General features: G+C 30.7%; 3 protein-coding genes across 6 annotated transcripts; 1 reads left to right on the top strand and 2 right to left on the bottom strand.

The window, feature by feature from the left end:
- Positions 1–6,625: 6,625 nt before the first annotated feature.
- Positions 6,626–8,431, bottom strand: Coq2 (ubiquinone biosynthesis protein COQ2, mitochondrial). Its single transcript, XM_040708193.2, has one exon. It carries the CDS (start codon positions 8,341–8,343, stop codon positions 7,366–7,368), a length of 978 nt encoding a protein of 325 aa, XP_040564127.1. The 5' UTR covers positions 8,344–8,431; the 3' UTR covers positions 6,626–7,365.
- Positions 8,432–11,540: 3,109 nt separating this feature from the next.
- Positions 11,541–14,076, top strand: LOC121114272 (uncharacterized). Of its 2 annotated transcripts, XM_040708187.2 has the most exons (6): positions 11,541–11,680; positions 11,840–12,379; positions 12,443–12,605; positions 12,664–12,733; positions 12,788–13,052; positions 13,693–14,076. In XM_040708187.2, the coding sequence occupies exons 2-6, from the start codon at positions 12,180–12,182 to the stop codon at positions 13,772–13,774; spliced, it is 780 nt and encodes a 259-aa protein (XP_040564121.1). In that variant the 5' UTR covers positions 11,541–11,680; positions 11,840–12,179; the 3' UTR covers positions 13,775–14,076. The 2 variants fall into 2 exon arrangements, with proteins under 2 accessions (XP_040564121.1, XP_040564122.1); XM_040708188.2 differs by lacking the exon at positions 11,541–11,680 and having other exon boundaries at positions 11,967–12,379; positions 12,446–12,605.
- Positions 14,068–17,621, bottom strand: LOC121114273 (uncharacterized). Of its 3 annotated transcripts, none has more exons than XM_040708191.2 (3): positions 15,166–17,621; positions 14,740–15,101; positions 14,068–14,670 (listed from the first exon to the last, which is right to left on the bottom strand). In XM_040708191.2, exons 2-3 carry the CDS (start codon positions 14,922–14,924, stop codon positions 14,334–14,336), a joined length of 522 nt encoding a protein of 173 aa, XP_040564125.1. In that variant the 5' UTR covers positions 14,925–15,101; positions 15,166–17,621; the 3' UTR covers positions 14,068–14,333. The 3 variants fall into 3 exon arrangements, with proteins under 3 accessions (XP_040564125.1, XP_040564124.1, XP_040564126.1); XM_040708190.2 differs by having other exon boundaries at positions 14,740–15,096; positions 15,166–15,348; XM_040708192.2 differs by having other exon boundaries at positions 14,068–14,667; positions 15,166–15,345.
- Between the last annotated feature and the right edge of the window lie 2,351 nt (positions 17,622–19,972).

Consider the following 19,972-nt stretch of genomic DNA (forward strand, 5'->3'; position numbering starts at 1 on the left):
TGAGCAAGAGGTTCCCAGTTGTACGATTCAACAAACTGGCGGGTGGCTATAGACCGATGCGGTGGTACGTTGTCATCAAGGAAAATTACCTTGTGTTGTCTGTCTTCATATTTTGGACGTTTTTGGCGTATAGAATGGTTCAAATCGGGAAATTGTTGTTGGTAGCAATCGCCATTAACGATTTGGCTATCATCTTCATCGCGCAATGCTTGCTATTCGGTATCTTCAAACTTTTTCGGTGGACGACGCGCTCTTCACCGTATCAGTGTATTGTTGAATGAAACTGTTGAAACAATGAATTAAATATTGTTGACACATTTCGAAATAAGCATTTAGATTTTTGGGCCGGTTTATAATATCTAACTGGCGACACCTAGGGACCAATAGCCGAAAGTCTCATTTCATTCATTTATCAGGACATTATAACAATCCTTATCTCACTATATTTTCATTTGTATTATAAACTTTATAGATACATATTTAAATAAAAATTACGGAGACATTTGCCATGGATAGTCTGGATTTAAAATCTCCTCGTCACAGTCTACACTTTCCTCACTAGTATCGTCATCTTTGTCAACATGCATTTAATGAAAAAACACAAAAGCAATAGTATTTTCATTAAGATCACTTTCTAGGTATGTTAAAAACGTTGTAGGGGTTGCAGAAGAAATTTTTATGTAATAAAAATAATAGTCACGGATAATCGTTTATATTTTCGAAGTGCTACTTTTGATCTATTTTTCCACTTTATTCTAAAAAGCTATAACCATCATCTATCACCTGACAAAATTTCATGAATCTAGCACTTACCATATTTGAGAAATGTTAATATATAGGTGATTTTTTAATAAGTACTATTAATTCTAGTTACGGATAATCTTTTATATTTTCGAAGTGTTACTTTCGATAAATTTTTCCAATTTATGCTAATAACCTATAACTATCATCTATCCCCTGACAAAATTTTATGAAGATAGCACTTACCATATTTGAGAAATGTTAATATATTTTTTTATTTTTTTACTGTCATAGTAATAGTAATTTTTGTACTTCCAATGAATTAAATGTTTGGAAGATAACTTTTTTTTTGTAAATATATTATGTAGTTTAATGTATGTACTTCAAATTATGTTAATTAGTTACTATTATTATTTTTATTTACAAGGTATTATTTGATTTCCAAGAATAAATAAAAAGAATTATAAATAATTCTATTGACGGATAACCGTTTATATTTTCGAAGTTATAATTTTGTGTAAATACATATGCTGTTTTTTAATTTAGTGCTTCCAGATTTATTTATTTAGATACTTTAGATAATATATATGTGAAGTTATATTAATACATGTATAATAATTATAATTGTTATTATTTAATGAAGGAAATCTTATAATAAATATTATATATAATAATTCCTCTTTACTTTATAAATTTATTTTCTTAAACTTTAAGAATTCATTGATGAGCTAGAATGCAGAGTCCTTAAACGATATAATTTAACATATGCTGGTATCGTATCATAAGACATACGTCATAGCCGAACAAACAAACAATAACATTGAATAAAAACGATCGGAATTCCCAATCGAAAACCATCAAATTACTCCGTAGCCAATATTCATTTTCAACTTTTTTCAAAAACACAGCCATAAATTAACAACTCAACTATTCAACCTACAAGAGAAGTAAATAGTAATCACTTAAATAAGTATTAATATCAGAAGTAAAACAGAAGTTATCCATAATTTAATACATTATGGATCAAAATTAGTCTGGTTGGACAATAATGGAATTCAAGTTAGAGCCCGTAAAACGAGGTGCTAGGACTCATGGGAGAAAATTACTTCTGATTGAGCGTCTTCAATCATATGGCAGAAATGATTATTTTGGAGGATCAGTAGTCCATATTTATGATCTGATTCCGATGGCAAATAAGGAAAATTCATCTGAATTGAAGAAAATTGTTTCATCTGACAAATAGTGTACCCCTGTGACGAAGGCCCACATTTGATTAATTATTTCAACTTATGTAGAAAAAATGTTTAAGTTCCTTACCCCCTCTTTTTCCTAGGATTTTCCTCTAGTTTTGTCTTCCTATATGGCCCTTTAATAATTAAATAAATTGATGTTATAAGATAAATTCAAAAATGAGCTATATCTTTGAAATATTACAAAGATATAGAGGTTTTTCTGAATGGAAACTTTACTAAATTATAGTTGAGACTTTCAGCTATCAAATGAGATATTTTTACACTTTCTTTACTTATATTTTTTGGAGCTATGAAATTATAGTTCAATAGTTATTGAGAAGGGTTCATAAAAATGCCGATTATGGGGAAAGAAGCAGAAACATCGATTGCTGACAATAAATACACTAAATATTCTTGTATTTAGTTAACCCCTGACTTTAAGACAAAATATTCTTAAAGCAAAATAGCTTAAAGCAAAAGTTCCGAACACAATAATCCATTATGTCCAGTAAGCAATGGAAGTCGCTGTCTGATAGTTCCATAAAACTAAGTGATACTGTTATCAGGTCGTTACTTTTAATGTATAACGCAACCTTGCCTCCACAAAGAAGCTGGGAAAAGGCCCAAAATCAGTTGGTAGTCCGCCAAATCTTCCCATCTATGGAACTATTATTCAATCATTTTTAGGAATGCCTCACAGCTTCAAAGGAACTCATTCCAACTCAACCAATCAATTCAATAGAAGTAAAAACATCGACAGGTCACAAAATATATAAAATATATTTTTTTGTTAGCGAGGTAACGCCGAGTGATACAATTTTAATAAAATAGAGTGATTAAAGAGAAAGCTTGATTAAAAGAAATAAAAATTTATTAATGAAGATTTAATTATTATATCCCGACACAACAAAAAAAAATTATACACCAGTGATATATTAACATTGTATTTTTGATTGATCTTGTCGTTACGCAACCTTTATCCAAAAAAGAAACAGAAAAAATGCCTAAAATCATGGGGTAGTTAGTCAAATTATTCAATCACACCAATCGCTATTTGTCTTTTAGGTACTACCAGACTATCACTTCCATATTATTTCTCCCCAATTTTTAAAAATTAATTTCATATATCAAGGAAAACTTAGCTATAGACTTCCTTGCATATATGTATATATTTTCTAATATTAAAGTGACATTTTTCATTTTCTTACCTGGATTTTTTTTACATCAGTAAAATTATTTGATTTCATGATATTTTAAAAGCTAAAAAAACCCTTAAAACAGGGCATATTCAATAATTATCTCTCTTTCTATTTCTGATGACGTCATTGGAAAGAGTCTTGGTTATTAATACAACATATCTAAATTTTAAAAGTAAAAATTTGTGGTTACTCGATATTTCTTATACTTACTTTTGGGTATTATGTTTAGTAAAATATCCCTAAAGAAATATCGAGTTACCACAAATTTTTACTTTTTTTACTCATCACCAGAAATAGAAAGAGAGATTTATTGAATAAATCTTCTGTGCTTGCCCAGCCGTTTCCGTGTTGCCTTCCCCTGTTCTAGTATCATTGCTCCCACCACTCTTTTTAATATTGACGTCATAGTGTACGAGTGGTTCTGTGTCTTGTCAAAATCTGTCTTACTTGACCAGCAGTCGATACGTTATATCAAATTGAAAATTGTAGCAAGCCCGATTACATGATGGGCTAACCTTGTATTCTTATTAACCTTGGTATAACTAAAGAGGGGATGTATGTAAAGAAAAAACTAAGTATAGCAATTAGAAAAGGAAAAACGGTTGATGCGTGTATTTTTCCTTCTTTTTTGTCCATTATTTAATAAGTTGTGAAGTGATAACATCTCCCCCCTAAAATTAGAATCCTCGTCTATCTTTGGTGTTAGTTGATTTAAAAATACAAATAAAATAAAATAAATATATATGAATTGAAATACGAGTATAATTATAATATTTTCCTTGCATTAATGCTATTATATATGTACAAGGTTCTTCTCTTTATAGCAATAATTCATTTTCTCCCTCCAAAATCCTAAAAAAGCAGTTGATATTGTCCAAGTTCTTAATTCAAGTATAACATATGCCTCACCCCCGCCTTTTCCTCGCTCTCCTACAAAAAAAAACACTTCTATTACTTCTATTAACACGACTATTACTCCCTTTATTTATGAAAAAGAATAAATCATGAAATAGTCATGACATATCCAGCGAGACGAGGGAATTGACGGCTGACCACAAAATACATAAGGTATTTTTGTGTTAGCGTGGTTACGCTATGAACTTTATTCATTATTTTTTTCCCACTATAATAGCGCAGCTATTGTTTCTAACCTTATTTCATGGCTGAGTCTTGTCTTTTTATATTGTTTTGCCTCTAAACTCAACACAAAGGTTGATTAAAACATAATAATATGTTGTTTTGAACATAGTTGTTGGCATTAAAGTATTGTTATGGGTAGCGATAGGTATAGAACGCGAAGAGAAGGCGGGAGCGAAACTCAAGTACTCTTAGCTAATTAACAAACTTTTTAATAACAACTTGTTTTTATATGATTTTGGAGGAAGAATATTTATTACCTCAATACAGAGCCTTCAACATTTAAAATTGTGTTATTCCAGGAAAAATATTGTAATATAATATTTTAACAGATTATATAATAGTCTGTATTACCCGCCATTGGCCGGAGTTAAAAAAGACGAAAAGACTTAAGGTCAATTTTTGGTGCAGCAACGGGAAAAGTAGAGCTATGCCTCATTATCCTATGGACCTTTCCCAATTGTCCTTATCGTTAGTCGTCGAGTCTTGAGGTCGATTTTGGTAAGAGTATTGGGCAATGAGTCAAAGTAGAACCATGAAATCATAATCCAAAAATAATGATACGGTTATAATGTTATTTCTTAGAACAAAAATAACTGTATTGAGTACATACAACCAGATATATATTATTTTTTAATTGCAAGATGGTTCTTAATTTGAATCCATGTTGCTTTTTTAATCCTTTTTCACGACAAATATTAAGACTTTTTACAAAAGAACATATGTTTCACTCAATTTAGTAAAATTTGATCACATGGTTACATAATGAATTGCCTTCATTTCCTTAATAGAATATCACTTTAAATTAAAGGAAGCAACAGTTGATGTTATTATAAATAGCAATGTTGTAGAACACATAACTAACTGTCGATTGATAAGAAAAACATTGTCCTAGTCGCCACCACGAGCACACAAACGAGAAGAGGATTGAGATAGCAGCGTTCCTCCGTAAAGATTATCCCAGAAGGCAATCTGTGAGCAGACAGGGGCCTCGAAGAAGACAATTTATAGTGTCATACATGCATTGCTCATAGGAAAATAGTAAAAAAATTACTATTAACCGCTCAAAATTTGCATACTAGAGATGAGTAAATAATAAAAGTTGGCCTGGACCATACAGACAAACTTTGCTTGATTAATAAAGTTTTCAGTTTTGATAAATATGAAAATATTCAATGTTAATTGTACCCGAGCAATTGTTCTCGAAAAACTTTTTAATTGTTGTCATCTAAAGTTTGCTAAACTACTGAAGGTGTCATCTCACTAACATAAAAAATTAGGCTGTATTTTGTCGTCAGCTGTCGATTTATTTCCTTCTTTTCTCTAAATCATTATTCTGAAATTTGATTGTTGGAATTCAAAGATTGGATTTCATTAAGCTGTGAACAATTCGCTACAATTACTGAATAATTATTCCATAGTTGGGGAAAAATTGGCTAACTACCAACTGATTTTGGGCCTTTGTTCTATATATATATTTTTTTTTTTTGAGGGGGGAGGAGATTACAAAATACAATAAAAGTTACGACGTGTCCTTTTGACAAGGAAACATTTTTATACTTTCTTATGTGTAAATTGAATTCTGTCGAGTGTTTTCACTGACATTATAAATTACGTCATAATTGAAGAAGACATCTTGGGTAATCATAGTTAGTATATGTGAAAATAAAAATTTCCATAAAATGGACAACATTACAATAAATCTTGATTAAACTCCATCAAAAAGCTCTAACAATAAATAAAAAAAGACTTAATACTTGCATTGCATAATACTTTATTCCAATGATAAACATTAAAATCAAAGTAAAAGAATAAAACTATTACAGGTGCATATTATTCATCGTTATTGAACCGTATGAAACCCGAGCTGCAAGAAAAACGCCCACTATTGGCCCACAAAAAAAGTCATTTTCCATCACGACAATGCAGCAAGCCACACCTCAGCAGTTTTGGTTTGCAAAATTAATGGATATAGGGTTCCAAATCGCCCTATTCTCCTTACTTAGCTCCCTTGGACTACTATTTGTTCCTCAAAATAAAGAAATGGCGGAGGGAAAAAATATTTTAATCAAACAAAGAGGTGATAGCAGAAAAAAATTGTTATTTTTCAGACTTGGACAAATCCTATTATTCTGAAGGGATCAACGAACTAGAGCAGCATTGGAGGAAGAGTATATGTTTATAACGAGACTATGTTAAAAAATAAAAAAGGTTTAACCAAAACAATTAAGTAGTTTTTATTTTTGTACGGACTTTTCAAACCACCCTCGTAATAGCTAATTTTTATCTACAATATGGAAATAAGATTATATAACGTTGTAATAACATATTTTAATACATTTTAGTGTCATAGGTATATATAATAAAACTAGGCAATAGAGGAATAACTTTTTAATAACAATAAGGTTTAAGCCCTTTTTTGTAGGTCAATAGACAAATATTTTCCTTCACATTTAAAAAAAAAAGTATTCTATTGTTAGAAAACTTGGTTGTTTAGGCTCCAAATTGGCGACATCAAAAATCCTGACGTCACATTGAAACTACTATTTCATAAAAACTTAGCCGGAATAATTTAAGATATAAGGGTCCTAGAATCCATTAATAATGTTAGAATTACTCAAAAGCGTTACTTGAAATAAATACACAGTATTTTTATATATATTTATTAACGATTTTTATCTATCATATAATATTATACTATAAGGATAATATTATGTGAATGGAATAAAAATAATTGAGTCGACTAGCATGATTATACTTTAACAAATAAATAGACGACATATTAAATTAATTGTTTACATCCTTAGGATAATAAGACGACCAAAGAAAAAACACAGTATGAATAAAAATGCCCAAAATTAAAACCAATTATATAATTTTAACCTACGGTTATCATTGATTCTAAATGATTTTTTGAAATTAACAAAAATATAATGAGTGAATATAAAGCCAGTCCATTCAATTTCATTACTATGATTGAATTTCAACAATATAGTATGTACACTCAAAGAAGAAAACATGGATTTATTTAATAAATAAATACTTGCTCAGTATGTTCATAAATGAGCAGGCGATGGGAAACAAAAGTAATTCCCCATTACAGCTCCTGCAAAGAGCATAAGGCCAACTTTGGAATTTGAAACAAATTTTTGATGGCAGTCTTTTGGATTCTCAATGTCTAGTGTGGAAATTTGTTTACCAAAATGAAGAGCCGAGAGGGCAATAGCCGTATAAAAAGGCCATGACTGTGAGGACGCCTGTGCTGAAAGTAGTAGATTAAAGACTGTGAAGGAAGAGAATAATGTAAGGTAGTATTTCGTGTTATTTCCAAATTTAATAGCAGTGGATTTTATGTTTATAGATAAGTCGTGATATTTATCCTGATGGGCGTAAATAGTATCATAAAATACTGTCCAAGACACAGCAGCGACATAGAGCGGTAGAATTACGGGTAAGTTAATATCTCCATTAACGGCACAATATCCCAGAAGTGCACCCCAATTAAAAGTAAGTCCGAGAAAGATTTGAGGATAATATGTAATGCGTTTCATGAGTGGATAGAGAACGACTGGAAGGAGGGAAGAAGCGCCCAGAAGAATGGATGGATAATTAAGTTGCAACAATATAGAACACCCAGCGGATAATTGCAAACTTAATAATGCAAGCGCATCTGACCGGCTGATGTCTCCTGCGGCAATGGGGCGCAAGGCTGTTCTCGCCACTTTAGAATCGATGTCTTTATCCCACATATCGTTGATGGTACAGCCCGCTCCTCGCATAACAAATGACCCTAACGCAAAGAGTGAGAGAATATAAGGATCTGGGTAAGTTCCAGGAGCAGTTGCAAGAGCAATACTCCAACTCGACGGCCAGAATAGTAACCAAGAACCGATGGGTTGATCTGCGCGCATGGTCTTTAAATAGGGTTGAATTGCTTTAGGGCTAGAGTCCACAATCACCTTCGCAACAGAAAACGGACGTTGTAACCGATGTAAGAGCAAATTACACAAGGGCCTTTTTATCAATAAAGCCATAATGGATTGAGTTCTATGTCCACGGACACAGATCTGCAATTACTACATTAACATATGACACAACTTTGTAATATTTATTTACTAATATTACATAAATATTTCATCGTGATAATCATGACGTCATTTCAGCTGTTTTGAGCATTTACGTATTTTTTGTTAATGATCATTGTTTTTATAAAGTTACTCATAATGGACTGAGGCCAATCCAGTACAAATATTAAAGGATCCTCACATTTTCATAATAATAAATAAATAATATACGTATGTATGCATCGTTAATCAAAGAAAATCGATGATCACATATTTTGTAACTTTGAAAAGGCTGTATCTATGTCATTTATGCGTAATTAGCAGTATTTTTTGGATATAAAAATAGATTAATACCTACATCAATGTATAAATATTATATATGTATTTTTTAATTTTTTAAAACCCACGATATATTAAGTATTAAACATGAAATAATTATAGAAAACACATAACAAACGAATATCTTCATTTATCACTTATCTCATATTTAAGTACAGTAACACCCCACACAAGGGATCGAAGATATTTGTCCCGTTTTAATTAGATCTATCTTATCGAATTAATTATTTACTTTATTATAGCTAATAAGGACCTTTCATAAATTTCGACTATAAACAGATATCTGTAACAACTAACAACTTAACCAAGTTATACTCTAAATATATTCAATGTATGTACTCATTATCTTACTGATAGAAATAAACGATAAGGTCTTGAACAAGCCTCTTTTTGGCTTTGTACATTTTACTAAACAATGTTTTCATATGACGTCAGCATTGTTGATGTCGGCCATTTTGGGGGATTGAAAAATTTAGTTTTATAAAAAAACACTTTCTTCATTAATAAGAAAGAAAATAGTGAACAACTATTGGTTGTCAAAATGGGATCAATAAATACAAGGACTTAAAACTTACTGTCCATCAAAAATATATTCCTCTAATGCCTAGTTTGAATATATATGTCAGAACCTAATATGTGTGAAATTTTCTGCATGTGGCCCGTCAACACAAAAGCAAGCTAGAATAATTTGTATTAAAATTGAGCATGGATTACAAATTTGTATTCTTCCACGAATTATCCTCAATTTATATCAACCAATCATTTTAGCCCTTTGAAGGCGTTACAAATTGATTGTTACAATAAAAGAATGAGAAATTGATAGATTTTATGGTTGAAAGGCCATATCCGGGTCAATATAAATCTATTAAATCGAATGAAGGCTTTAAACTGTATCTAAAATTATTGTATATCTTAATTCATCCCATTAATTTGAATACAACCCCCATAATTGACTCAAAAATGTCTATGAAATATTAGACTGTATGTATATATAAAATAAATAAAAATTGGGTTTGTCTCTTTTTCTTGATTTTGTTTTTGTATTGGAAATTTTCTGCTTGTACTAACCTTGTTCAATCTGTACAGTCTACCAAGCTGACAGTACCATGATGCATCATTCATGAATTATCCTATAAATAAATATGCAGTTTACAACCTCCATAAATTCAACACCCTGTTAATTGAATTACCAAGATTAATTCTGCAAAGGAAGGAAAAACATCCTTTAATTTCAATATACTTTTTTCTTAACGTATTCACAACTTATTTTGCTCAAAAACTTAGACAACATATCCAACCAATAATTACAACTTTGGAGGTTTTATATAACGACAAGTAGAATTTCGTCAGTCTTTATTTATTTAGTCCAGTCTTAGGATCGGTTCTTAAGATCGTCAATCCTTCTGACTGTCAGTACTAGAACTGATATTAAAAAAGAAATAAAGTGGTTTGAAGTCATCCTTATCCAGGACCGAACTTTATAGGTTTTTAGAACTGATATTCAAGACTGAATTGGACCGGGCCGAGACAGAAATGTACGGGACTACAGCCATCAGTTCTAAATAAGTACTGATACAACATTAACCATAAGTATAAAGTACATTATAGGACGGGGTAAACTAATTTAAAATAGGTCCTTGCTATAGTAGTTAGTAATTAAATATGAAATTATTATGCCAATAATAAGATGTGAAAGTTAGCATGTGAGTGGAAATGTACCTAATATCTAGTCAGGGAAAACTGAAATGAAGACACTCTTTTTGTTGCGCTTGACAGGAGTGCAAAATAATTTTTATTTCAATGAATTTTATTTTATTTGACTCAATTTTTATAATGAAAAACCAGGGGCGTCCGAAGTTTTTGGGAAAAGAAAACATACAAAAAAACATATCTATACGTTTTTTCATTTAAAATTTATAATGCAAAGCGATAATTATTGTGTAATAACCGCCAAAATTCCTTGATTTGTGGGTGGGGAAGGGGAGTTACAGCCTGTCCATTTAAAGACGCCCCTGAAGGCATATATTATGTACAATATATACACTATTACACAATATCTTTCCAAGCTAATACCTACAAATGGCAAATCAATTTTCTACCTAAGTAACATAGCTACAAAAAACGTCATGCAGTAATAATCACCCAATCATCACTTTTCTCAATAAAACGGCGCCAAAATTTATTTAATATCTAAGCTAAAAATATAGTATAAGAAGTGAACAACCAACTTTTTGAAAATATCAAAAGGGAAGATGCTTTTAAAAGATTCTTCAACTGCTAATTTTTTTCAAGAAGTTTGATTGAATTGGTAAAGTGTATAACTTTTTATACATAATCATTACATTTCATCGTAAATTTGAGTTAAATTAAAAAATATCGTTTTGATTAAAATTTTTACTTTACATTATAAAAACTTTAATTCTTTTTCAAATTGTTGAATTTCTATTCTTTTATTTTAATGTTTTGTCTGTACAACTTATGTAGATAAACTCTTATCGGAGCAATGCCGGGTATTACTGCTAGTACTTTATAAATAGGGATGATAAAATGGTTAAAATCGCCGTGAGTCAAAAAGAAGAGCATATGTTGGCAACTTTGATAGACGATATATTATCTACTAAATCCCTAAATGAACTGTAGCGCTCGTTGCATGCTACTACGTTTGAATTTTCGAAATAGGAAGAAATAACTAATAGAAGCATTAATATCTTGTAGATTACCAGCATATACTTTTTTATACAAATTTAAGCTCAGTGCTCACTAGGATGTCGTCAATTTTAGCACCCCTATTTATATATATATATTATGAGAAAATTATTATCCCCTTCAGTCAAAATAAGCGAACGCCAAAAGAAGATAACTTATTTATCCATTTCACTGTTCCCTGACATAAATTTGAATAGAGTGGTCGCGGACCGGGGTGACATGATAATTGATAAATAGGGATGTGAAAATTGTCTAAACACTTGTGAGTGTAAATAAAAATAAAAAGTATATGTTATTAAATTAAGATATTAATGCTCTTAATATCTACAGTAAGATATCCCTAAATAAAGTATAGTGATCCTTGCTCGCTAATAAGTCTAAATAGGGAGAAATAATTAACAAGAGCACTAATATCTTGCAGGCTACCAATGTATGCTCACAAGGAGTTCGGCAATTTTCATATCCCTATTGATAACATTAAATAGAATAGAAAAGGGGGATAAAAAGAGCCTATAAAAGGAGAGAGTAAGAGTGAGAGAGAGCGGCTCAGAAAGGAAAGGAAAAGACGAATGGAAGGAAGGAAAATAATAAAAAAAGAAAATTTGAGTTTGAGTTTCTATTAGATTTGGAACTGGGTCTAGTTTTAGTGATAGACGTCGGTTAGCTGTAGTAGACAATATCAATTGTTATTTGTCTAGACTTTAGTTCTCTCTCGCCAAATCATTCTCCTTCCCTCCACCTCAGAGTTTTTTGCTCAAATAATGGGAGCTCCTGAAGTGACAGATATGCCGGCCCCTGATAATCTTCCCTCATTGGATCTACCACCTGATATCTCTTTAGAATGGTCTGGCATGGAAATTCGCGCTAAAATCATAGGAACAGACAATTTTCACAGGCTTTTTCCGAATCCAAGTTCGAAACTTACCTCCAACATTGAGAGCATTCATAATAGGAAGAAAAAGTGAATAATCTGCGTACTTAGAGTACTTTTAATTTGCATTTTATATATATATTTTTTTTTCAGTAGAAAAAAGAGAAGACTCAAATATGAGTCCTGTACTCTGAGTAGTCTAATCGGTGAAAAAGATGTCATTTCTGATGATATATCAGCAAAGGTTTCAGCCAGTCATGGAGATGGAGACAGAACGAAAAAGTGTCATATTTGTGGGAAAGGATTCTACAAACTTGTAGGGAGATTGATTTATAATTTAAATTGTAATACATCTAATCTATGTATCTTTTAAGACATATCTGAAACGGCATATTTTGTCTCATTCGAATTCCAAACCAATTCGATGTGAAATTTGTGGTTGGGGTAATGAATACCATAAAAAATTAGAATAATTTGTAATTATTATATTTAAATTAGGCTTTTTTCAAAGAGAGAATCTGGACAAGCATATGTCAACGCATCATTCAAAGAATAGCTCCACTAAATCAAGTAATGATGAAAACGAAGTTCCTACCACGTCATCGGCCCCACCGAAAAGCACAAATGACGAGAAACCGCGTAGCTCTAAGAAATGGGAGTGCAAAGTCTGTGGTAAAAAGTTCATCAAGCACCAAATTTATCAGAATCATTTGACGTTGCATCGTAATAGCAAATTATATATGTGTAACATTTGTAAACGAAGGTAATATATTAATAGAGCATTCCCATGTAACGTCACTACTGTTGATGTGGGCCATTTTGGGGTCTTAACAACCAATTTTTATAACAATGAAAAACATTTTTTCATTTACATTAAGGGTCGATTTATAAGTCGAATATTGTAAACCAAAACGTGGCCAACAAAAAAAGGACTTGCACCTTTACCCACGATCAAAATTGTATCATCTAATGTCTAGTTTTATTATATATCTTACCCTAAAATGTATAAAAAATATTTTCTTTCATTGTTATAAAATCTTATTTCTATTTTATAGATAAAATTAACTATTTCTATAGAAAGAATAAGACATTTCCTATCCTACCTTTCCCGTGCCTAATCGATAAAAAAACAATGGGATCAATCTAAACATTTTTAATACATATCACTTTGATTTAATTCAATGTCATTGTTTTTCATTTCCATTAAGTAGTTTTTTTTTAAAGATATTTTATGAAGTATCACACTGATTTAATGGTAATATGTTCATTTTATGTTGTAAAAATATCACCTTTGAACCCCCAAGCTGGTTTCTCCTTCAATTATGATGTAATGTATGACGTCAGTGAAAATGCTCTTTACATGTTATTATATCGTATATCACCCTGACTTGACTCTTTTTCAGATTTAGAGACGAATTCATTTGGAAAAAGCATACCCAATTACACCATTTGAAAAAGAACGACAAGAAATCAGAGACATCTTGATACAACTTAGCTTAGATCAATGAACAATTATAAATATTATTGTTTTTATTATCAATTGTTATCATTTATAACGTGATATCAGTCATTGTCAATGGAATTATTTTATAATTAATTAGTTATTAGTGTTAGGATCAGGAATTTGAATTTAATTTTATTACTCTACCAATGTACGTATGTATAAATTGGAGAAACGACCACCTATTCGTGCGACTAATTTAGGTATAGTATTTAACATTTATGGAACTTGATCATTTTATAAATATTAACCACAATAAATGAGTTTTCTATTCATGTACACCACAGATTTACTTTTTATTTATTGAATCAGTTGAGTAAAAATATTTGATATATTAATTAATAGGGGAGAGCTTGTTAATGTGTAAGACATCAAAGTGGTACATAGTTCAGTCCTGGGGTCGGTACTATCAGAAACCAAACTTTCATGAGGACTGATATTAATAATAGTTAATATATACTTAATAGTAATATAAAATGTGGATCCTCATAAATTATAAAATTTTAAATAAAGAAGAAAAAAAAGATTAGATGATGAATGAGATCAAATATCCATAGTGTCGTCACTATTTGTTGGAGATGAAATGGTTTCTAATTCAGGGGCGGAATTTCTTCGAGATCGCTCTTGTTTAAAACTCGTTTTTTTGGGCGATGCATCATGGTTTGCAATGATGTCCGGAAGGAAATTAGATGGTGGGGTATATAAAACAAGCGCCCTTTCCTTTGGTGTATTTGTGTAAATAGCTCTAAGGTCAATTGGTATATCAGAAGGAGGATTAAAGGATTTAATATCCGAATGAAGAGCTATTTGCATTGTCATCTTTTTTCGCTTTGAAGAAGGGACTTTTCGTTTAGGTGGAGACATTTCCCGAATACGGCTACTGTAAATAGTACAAATATTAGTTTCATTAATTGAGAATGAATTACTTTGCAGACTATGTAAATATTACCTAATGCTATGGTCCGACATGCGATGATCCACTTCAGAGGTAGAATCGCTTGAGAGAATGGGTTTGTACGATGATTTGAGACGTTTGACAGGCGGAGAAGAGATCCGCATGACTCGCATGGTCTCTGTCATATTATCTGTGCGATTACTTGAAGTAATGGCGTCCTTTCTTGCACCAAACATCATGTAAGAAGACTCCTTTTCCTTCTTATTTAAGTGTGGATTTGGAAAGCCTCTATAAAATGAAGTTGCGAGTATGAAGGGAATGAGAAGGCACTTATGACATACATAACAAGTGGCGAACTCTGTACTAGTAATAATCCGTCAGACTGACAAACTTTAGTAAAAATCACTCAATCTAAACTATGAGAAAGACATAGATGAAAAGGCCTGTAGAAGAAGTAGTCAGTTAATAAATAAAACTTACTAAATGTTGTATATTTTGCTCGTAGTAGTGTAGAGGAATTTTAATAATGGTTAGACATTATTTATATCAATGGACAATCATCACAAATCCCAATCACAATATATATAAATATATTATATTAAATTAAACAAACCATAACATGGAAATTACAGAGTCAGCTTCATGCGATAAACAAAACATACTAAAAATATGCGTAGATATTTTTCTTTCTAGGATTAATGCACTACTCTATAACAGTGGTTCTCAAACTGTATTGACTCTGAGAGCACTATATACAAAATAGGACCAAGGAATATAATATATATTTTGTTTGGCGCTTTCCTGTGACGTCAGCATTGTGGCTGTAGGCCATTTTGGGGGCCTAAACAACCATGTTTTATAACAATGAAAAACATTTTTTGATTAATATCAAGGAAAATAGTCAACTATTGTATATTGTCAAAATTGGATACACAAATAAAAGGACATAACCCTTTTCCCTCTATTATCTAGTTTTATAATATAAGGGTATATTTGACCCTAAAATTGATTCAAAATAGGTTATTACATCGTTCTACATTATTCTTTCCATAATGCAAATTAACTATTTCATTAGAATTAAAAAATATTTTTCTTTAATAATTATCCTACTTTTCTCGTGAGTAAAAATAAATCGAAAAAAATATTAGTTGTACAAACCTAGCCATTTTTGGTACATATTACCTTGATTTAAATCAAAGATCTCCTAACATGATAAATTGCATCATAGTTGAAGTAGGGGCCATCTTGAGGGTTCAAAATTGATATTTTTACTACAAAAAATAAACAAATTTCCAATAAATCCCCATGAAACTTAAACAAATGGCTTCAGAAATTAAAAAAAAGACTTAATATCTGCAATGGATACTACTTGATGCCATCGGCAAACATTGATATTTGATTTAAATCAAAGTAATATGCAATAAAAATGGTTAAATCTGTACCAATTATTCCCTGATGGGCGCAAAGAAATTTGTGTTTTCCCTCTTTTTGTTGTTTGCAGATTTTCCCTGACCAATTTTTGTGTAAATTTAACACAACCTTTCAATTTTTTATTTTGTACAATGAAGGGGGAGGAGAATAGAAAGAATGATGTCTCTCTATAATGTATATAAAATAGAACCATATCGTTGCCCATACCGTTGAACCAAGAAGGCCAAAATTTTGCATTGGGGAATCTTTTGATCCTGGTCAGGCTGAGACAGTTTTTTTGTTGGGCGGGGGGGTCAACACAAAAACCGTTTTTTGGAGCTAGAGGAGACTAGATAGGTGTTGAATTATAGTTTAAAAAGTGACTGGCGTCTCAAACAACAACTATACCAATAACTACGTTTCTAAAGTTATTTAAAATCAAAAAGTTATGGGCAAAAAAAGAAATCTCTGAAAATTACAATTTTGTTTTTTCAGATGCAAAAATTGAATATTGGATTAGTAAATAAAATAAAGTTTGGAGAGCTATTTTTTGAGATTCGATGCATATAAATTATAAAAATGGATCTTTAACTGAAATATCTGTCATTTTCTGAATAATTTTTCATTTTTTGACTCTTCTTTTTCTTTTTTTTTTTCAAAAGTTAATTTTCAATTTTTAAGAAGAAATGCCACTAAACGATATATTTTAGGCATAATTTTAAAGATTTATAATAGTCTTGAAAGTATTTTCAATTTTCTTTTTAATTTACATTTTTTTATTTTTTGACAAAAATAAAAAATGGACTTCTCATCTGGACAATTTTTTTATGCATATGATATGTTAGTATGTTATTCGAAGTTTATAACAAAATTTTACTTTATTTTAAATTCATTATAATACTACTATGGTTACAACAAGGTTTATAGAAATACCAAGGTTATGCCACCATGTAATCGTACTTGCCAGAATTTTCAATTTGATAAACTGTACCGACTGCTCGGCAAGACAAACAGATTTTGACATCGTACAGGATAACAGCGGTACTCTAACAGTAACAGTCATAGAAGGTGATAGAGGTACTCTTGGGAACAGTTATCAATGCTACCCTAAAACAAGGATAGGCAACAAGAAAATGACTGGTGGAAGCACAGCAGATTTATTAAATAAATATCTCTCTTTCTATTTCTGGTGAAGTCATTGGGACGAGTCTTGGTTATTAATACTACATAAATTTAAAAAGTAAAAATTTGATGTTACTCGATATTTCTTAAGTGATATTTTACTAAATATAATAACAAAGGTAAGTTTTTAAATTTCATAAATTATGAAACACGAAGGATCAAAATGATAAGCACAAGTTCTGGTTTCATCAGTATTGAATTCGTTTTTTCTTCGACAAGCCAAAATCCAAGCCTACCTTCTTACCAGATCTTTCCAAAATCGGTAGTATGAAATGTCTCTTAGGTTTATTTAGTTTTATTTACCTAATTAAATGAAACATATGTTTAAATAAAAATATTATAACATATTATTTATTAATATGTGTTACGTCTATGTCTTAATAACTGACGTCATTGGAACGAGTCTTGGTTATTAATAATAACCAAGACTCGTTCCAATGACGTCACTATAAATAGAAAGAGAGAGGTTTATTTAATAAATATGTTCAGTTGTGGTTGCCTATCCATTTTCTTCTTGCCTAACCTTATTCTAATAACATGGACAGTTATACTCTTTAACGTCACCATTAAAAAGCGTGGTGGATGTCAAATATCAGTCGGAAAAGCGTTATGGTATAACATTATATTTCTATTAACCTTTGTTACATTGAAATAACTAATAACAACTTGGAATCACAAATTCAAATCATTTCACTTTGAAGAATGGGAAATCATCACATTTTCCTTCCAAAAAGGGTGTTACCTCAGAGTAATTTTCCCTACCTGGAGTAGTTGTAATTCATCTGTAACATGTGTAGGTCCATAATATCCAGGATATGAGTTGGAACAGAATTACTTGTCTGTTTTTGTCTCTCCTATATTTTATAGATCGTTTTAGCATGTAGGAAATGAATAAAATCGACATGATGTGGTTGCATGACAGTGCAATGATGACAACAGCTCGAAGCTGTAAGGAAAGTGATAAATAGCTAAAACTCCATGGAAATTCAAGCTCCAATATTATTTTTATTGAGAAATTATGAAGATTCTTCAGAATACTTTCTTTACTCTACTTAATATATTAGTATTACAAAGCAACGTCAAATGACAAGAAATATTAAAGCATTCCCTCCTTACAATTTATATAAATCTTAAAAATGTTTTTGTAAATTACAACAATAATCACTTGTGCCGTGGAATTAAATATTGATAATTTAAGTTTTAGTTGTATATTTTCAATCGTTTATAAGCGAGTGATGCCTCACTTTTTGTAATCAACTTCAACAAATTAATGTTAGATCCACATGATTTAAATAACTCAAAGACGCAAAAATCTGAAATTGAAAAGGTAGTATATTTAGAACATGAACCACCAGAATCGGAAGAAGATAAGGAATTTTCTGAGCATAAAAAGCCCGATTCCAAAGATGAAACAATATGTTCTGAACATGAGCCACGAGAATCTTATAAAGAGACAAAATTTATCGAACATAAATAGATTATGAGGCAGTATGTCCTGAACATCAGCTGCTAGATTCTGGAGAATTTATCAAATGTTTAAAAGTGTCTTCCGACTCACTCAAAAAAATGTTAGCGTACATCTCGTAATTTTGATATAACCTAATATTCAATGGAACAAAGTAATTATATAGTATGTAAATGGCTTTATTTAAATATTTTATATTTAGTAATTAGAAATATATATATAACATTTATAAAAACCTATTTCATTTAATTAGCCAAAAGAGTTTATGAAATTAATGCATAATAGATCATCCTACCAACAATTTCTAATTCTTCAACTTATATTTCATATTTTGTCAAAACATTAATATAATGACAGGATTTTATAAAAATAGGTTCGAATTAGTCTTCACTTATTTATCGGAACAATACCAAGACAAATTGAGGCATAACCGTAGAGAATATATGGGCAGACCTCTCAGAAGAAGGAAAAGTATTTTCTTCTTCGGAAGTATTCTTCATTTTTTAATTTCTCTTCCCCCCTTCATTTTACTGCATAAAATTGAAAGGTTGCGTTAAATAAACAAAAAAATTGGTCAGTGAAAAACTGTACATAACATAAAGAAGAGACTTCTTTGCACCCATCACTGAAACGACCCTAAAGTAGAGAAAAGTAGGATAATTAGAGAAAAATATCTTATACTTTCCATTGTAATAGTTAATTTTTATGTACAATAATGAAATAAAAACTGTATGGCGATGAAATAACATATTTTCATAACTTTTAGAGTAAGATATATATTTAAACTGGGCAATAGATGGACATTAGGGAAAATGCTTAAGCCATTTTATTTTGATATCCAATAATTGACTATTTTCCTTTATATATATAACAAAAAGGGGGTCATTGTTATAAAACTTGGTTGTTTACGCCCAAAACGCCGTCACGTGAAAATGCTCTATAGTTAAGATAAATAACGCATTCAATAGAAGCATAGTGAACATATTTCACTGAAGTTTATTTATTCATGTGCTAATGAGAAACACAGTTCAGGATAATTACTTGCTTGTCATATAATTAGACTGGAAGGAATGGATATTTCATATTTAATGAATACTACAGAGCGTACCTGAAAAAGCATTGAGGCGCCTAGTTTGAGAACCACTGTGCTATAAATATATGATGAGTCTATACCCTCCCTCTATAATAAATGTAACATAATCTTACTCATTTATACCCAAAATATTTCGC

This window comes from Lepeophtheirus salmonis, chromosome 3 (genome assembly GCF_016086655.4).
Source record: "Lepeophtheirus salmonis chromosome 3, UVic_Lsal_1.4, whole genome shotgun sequence".
In the NCBI taxonomy this organism is placed as follows: Eukaryota; Metazoa; Arthropoda; class Copepoda; order Siphonostomatoida; family Caligidae; genus Lepeophtheirus; species Lepeophtheirus salmonis.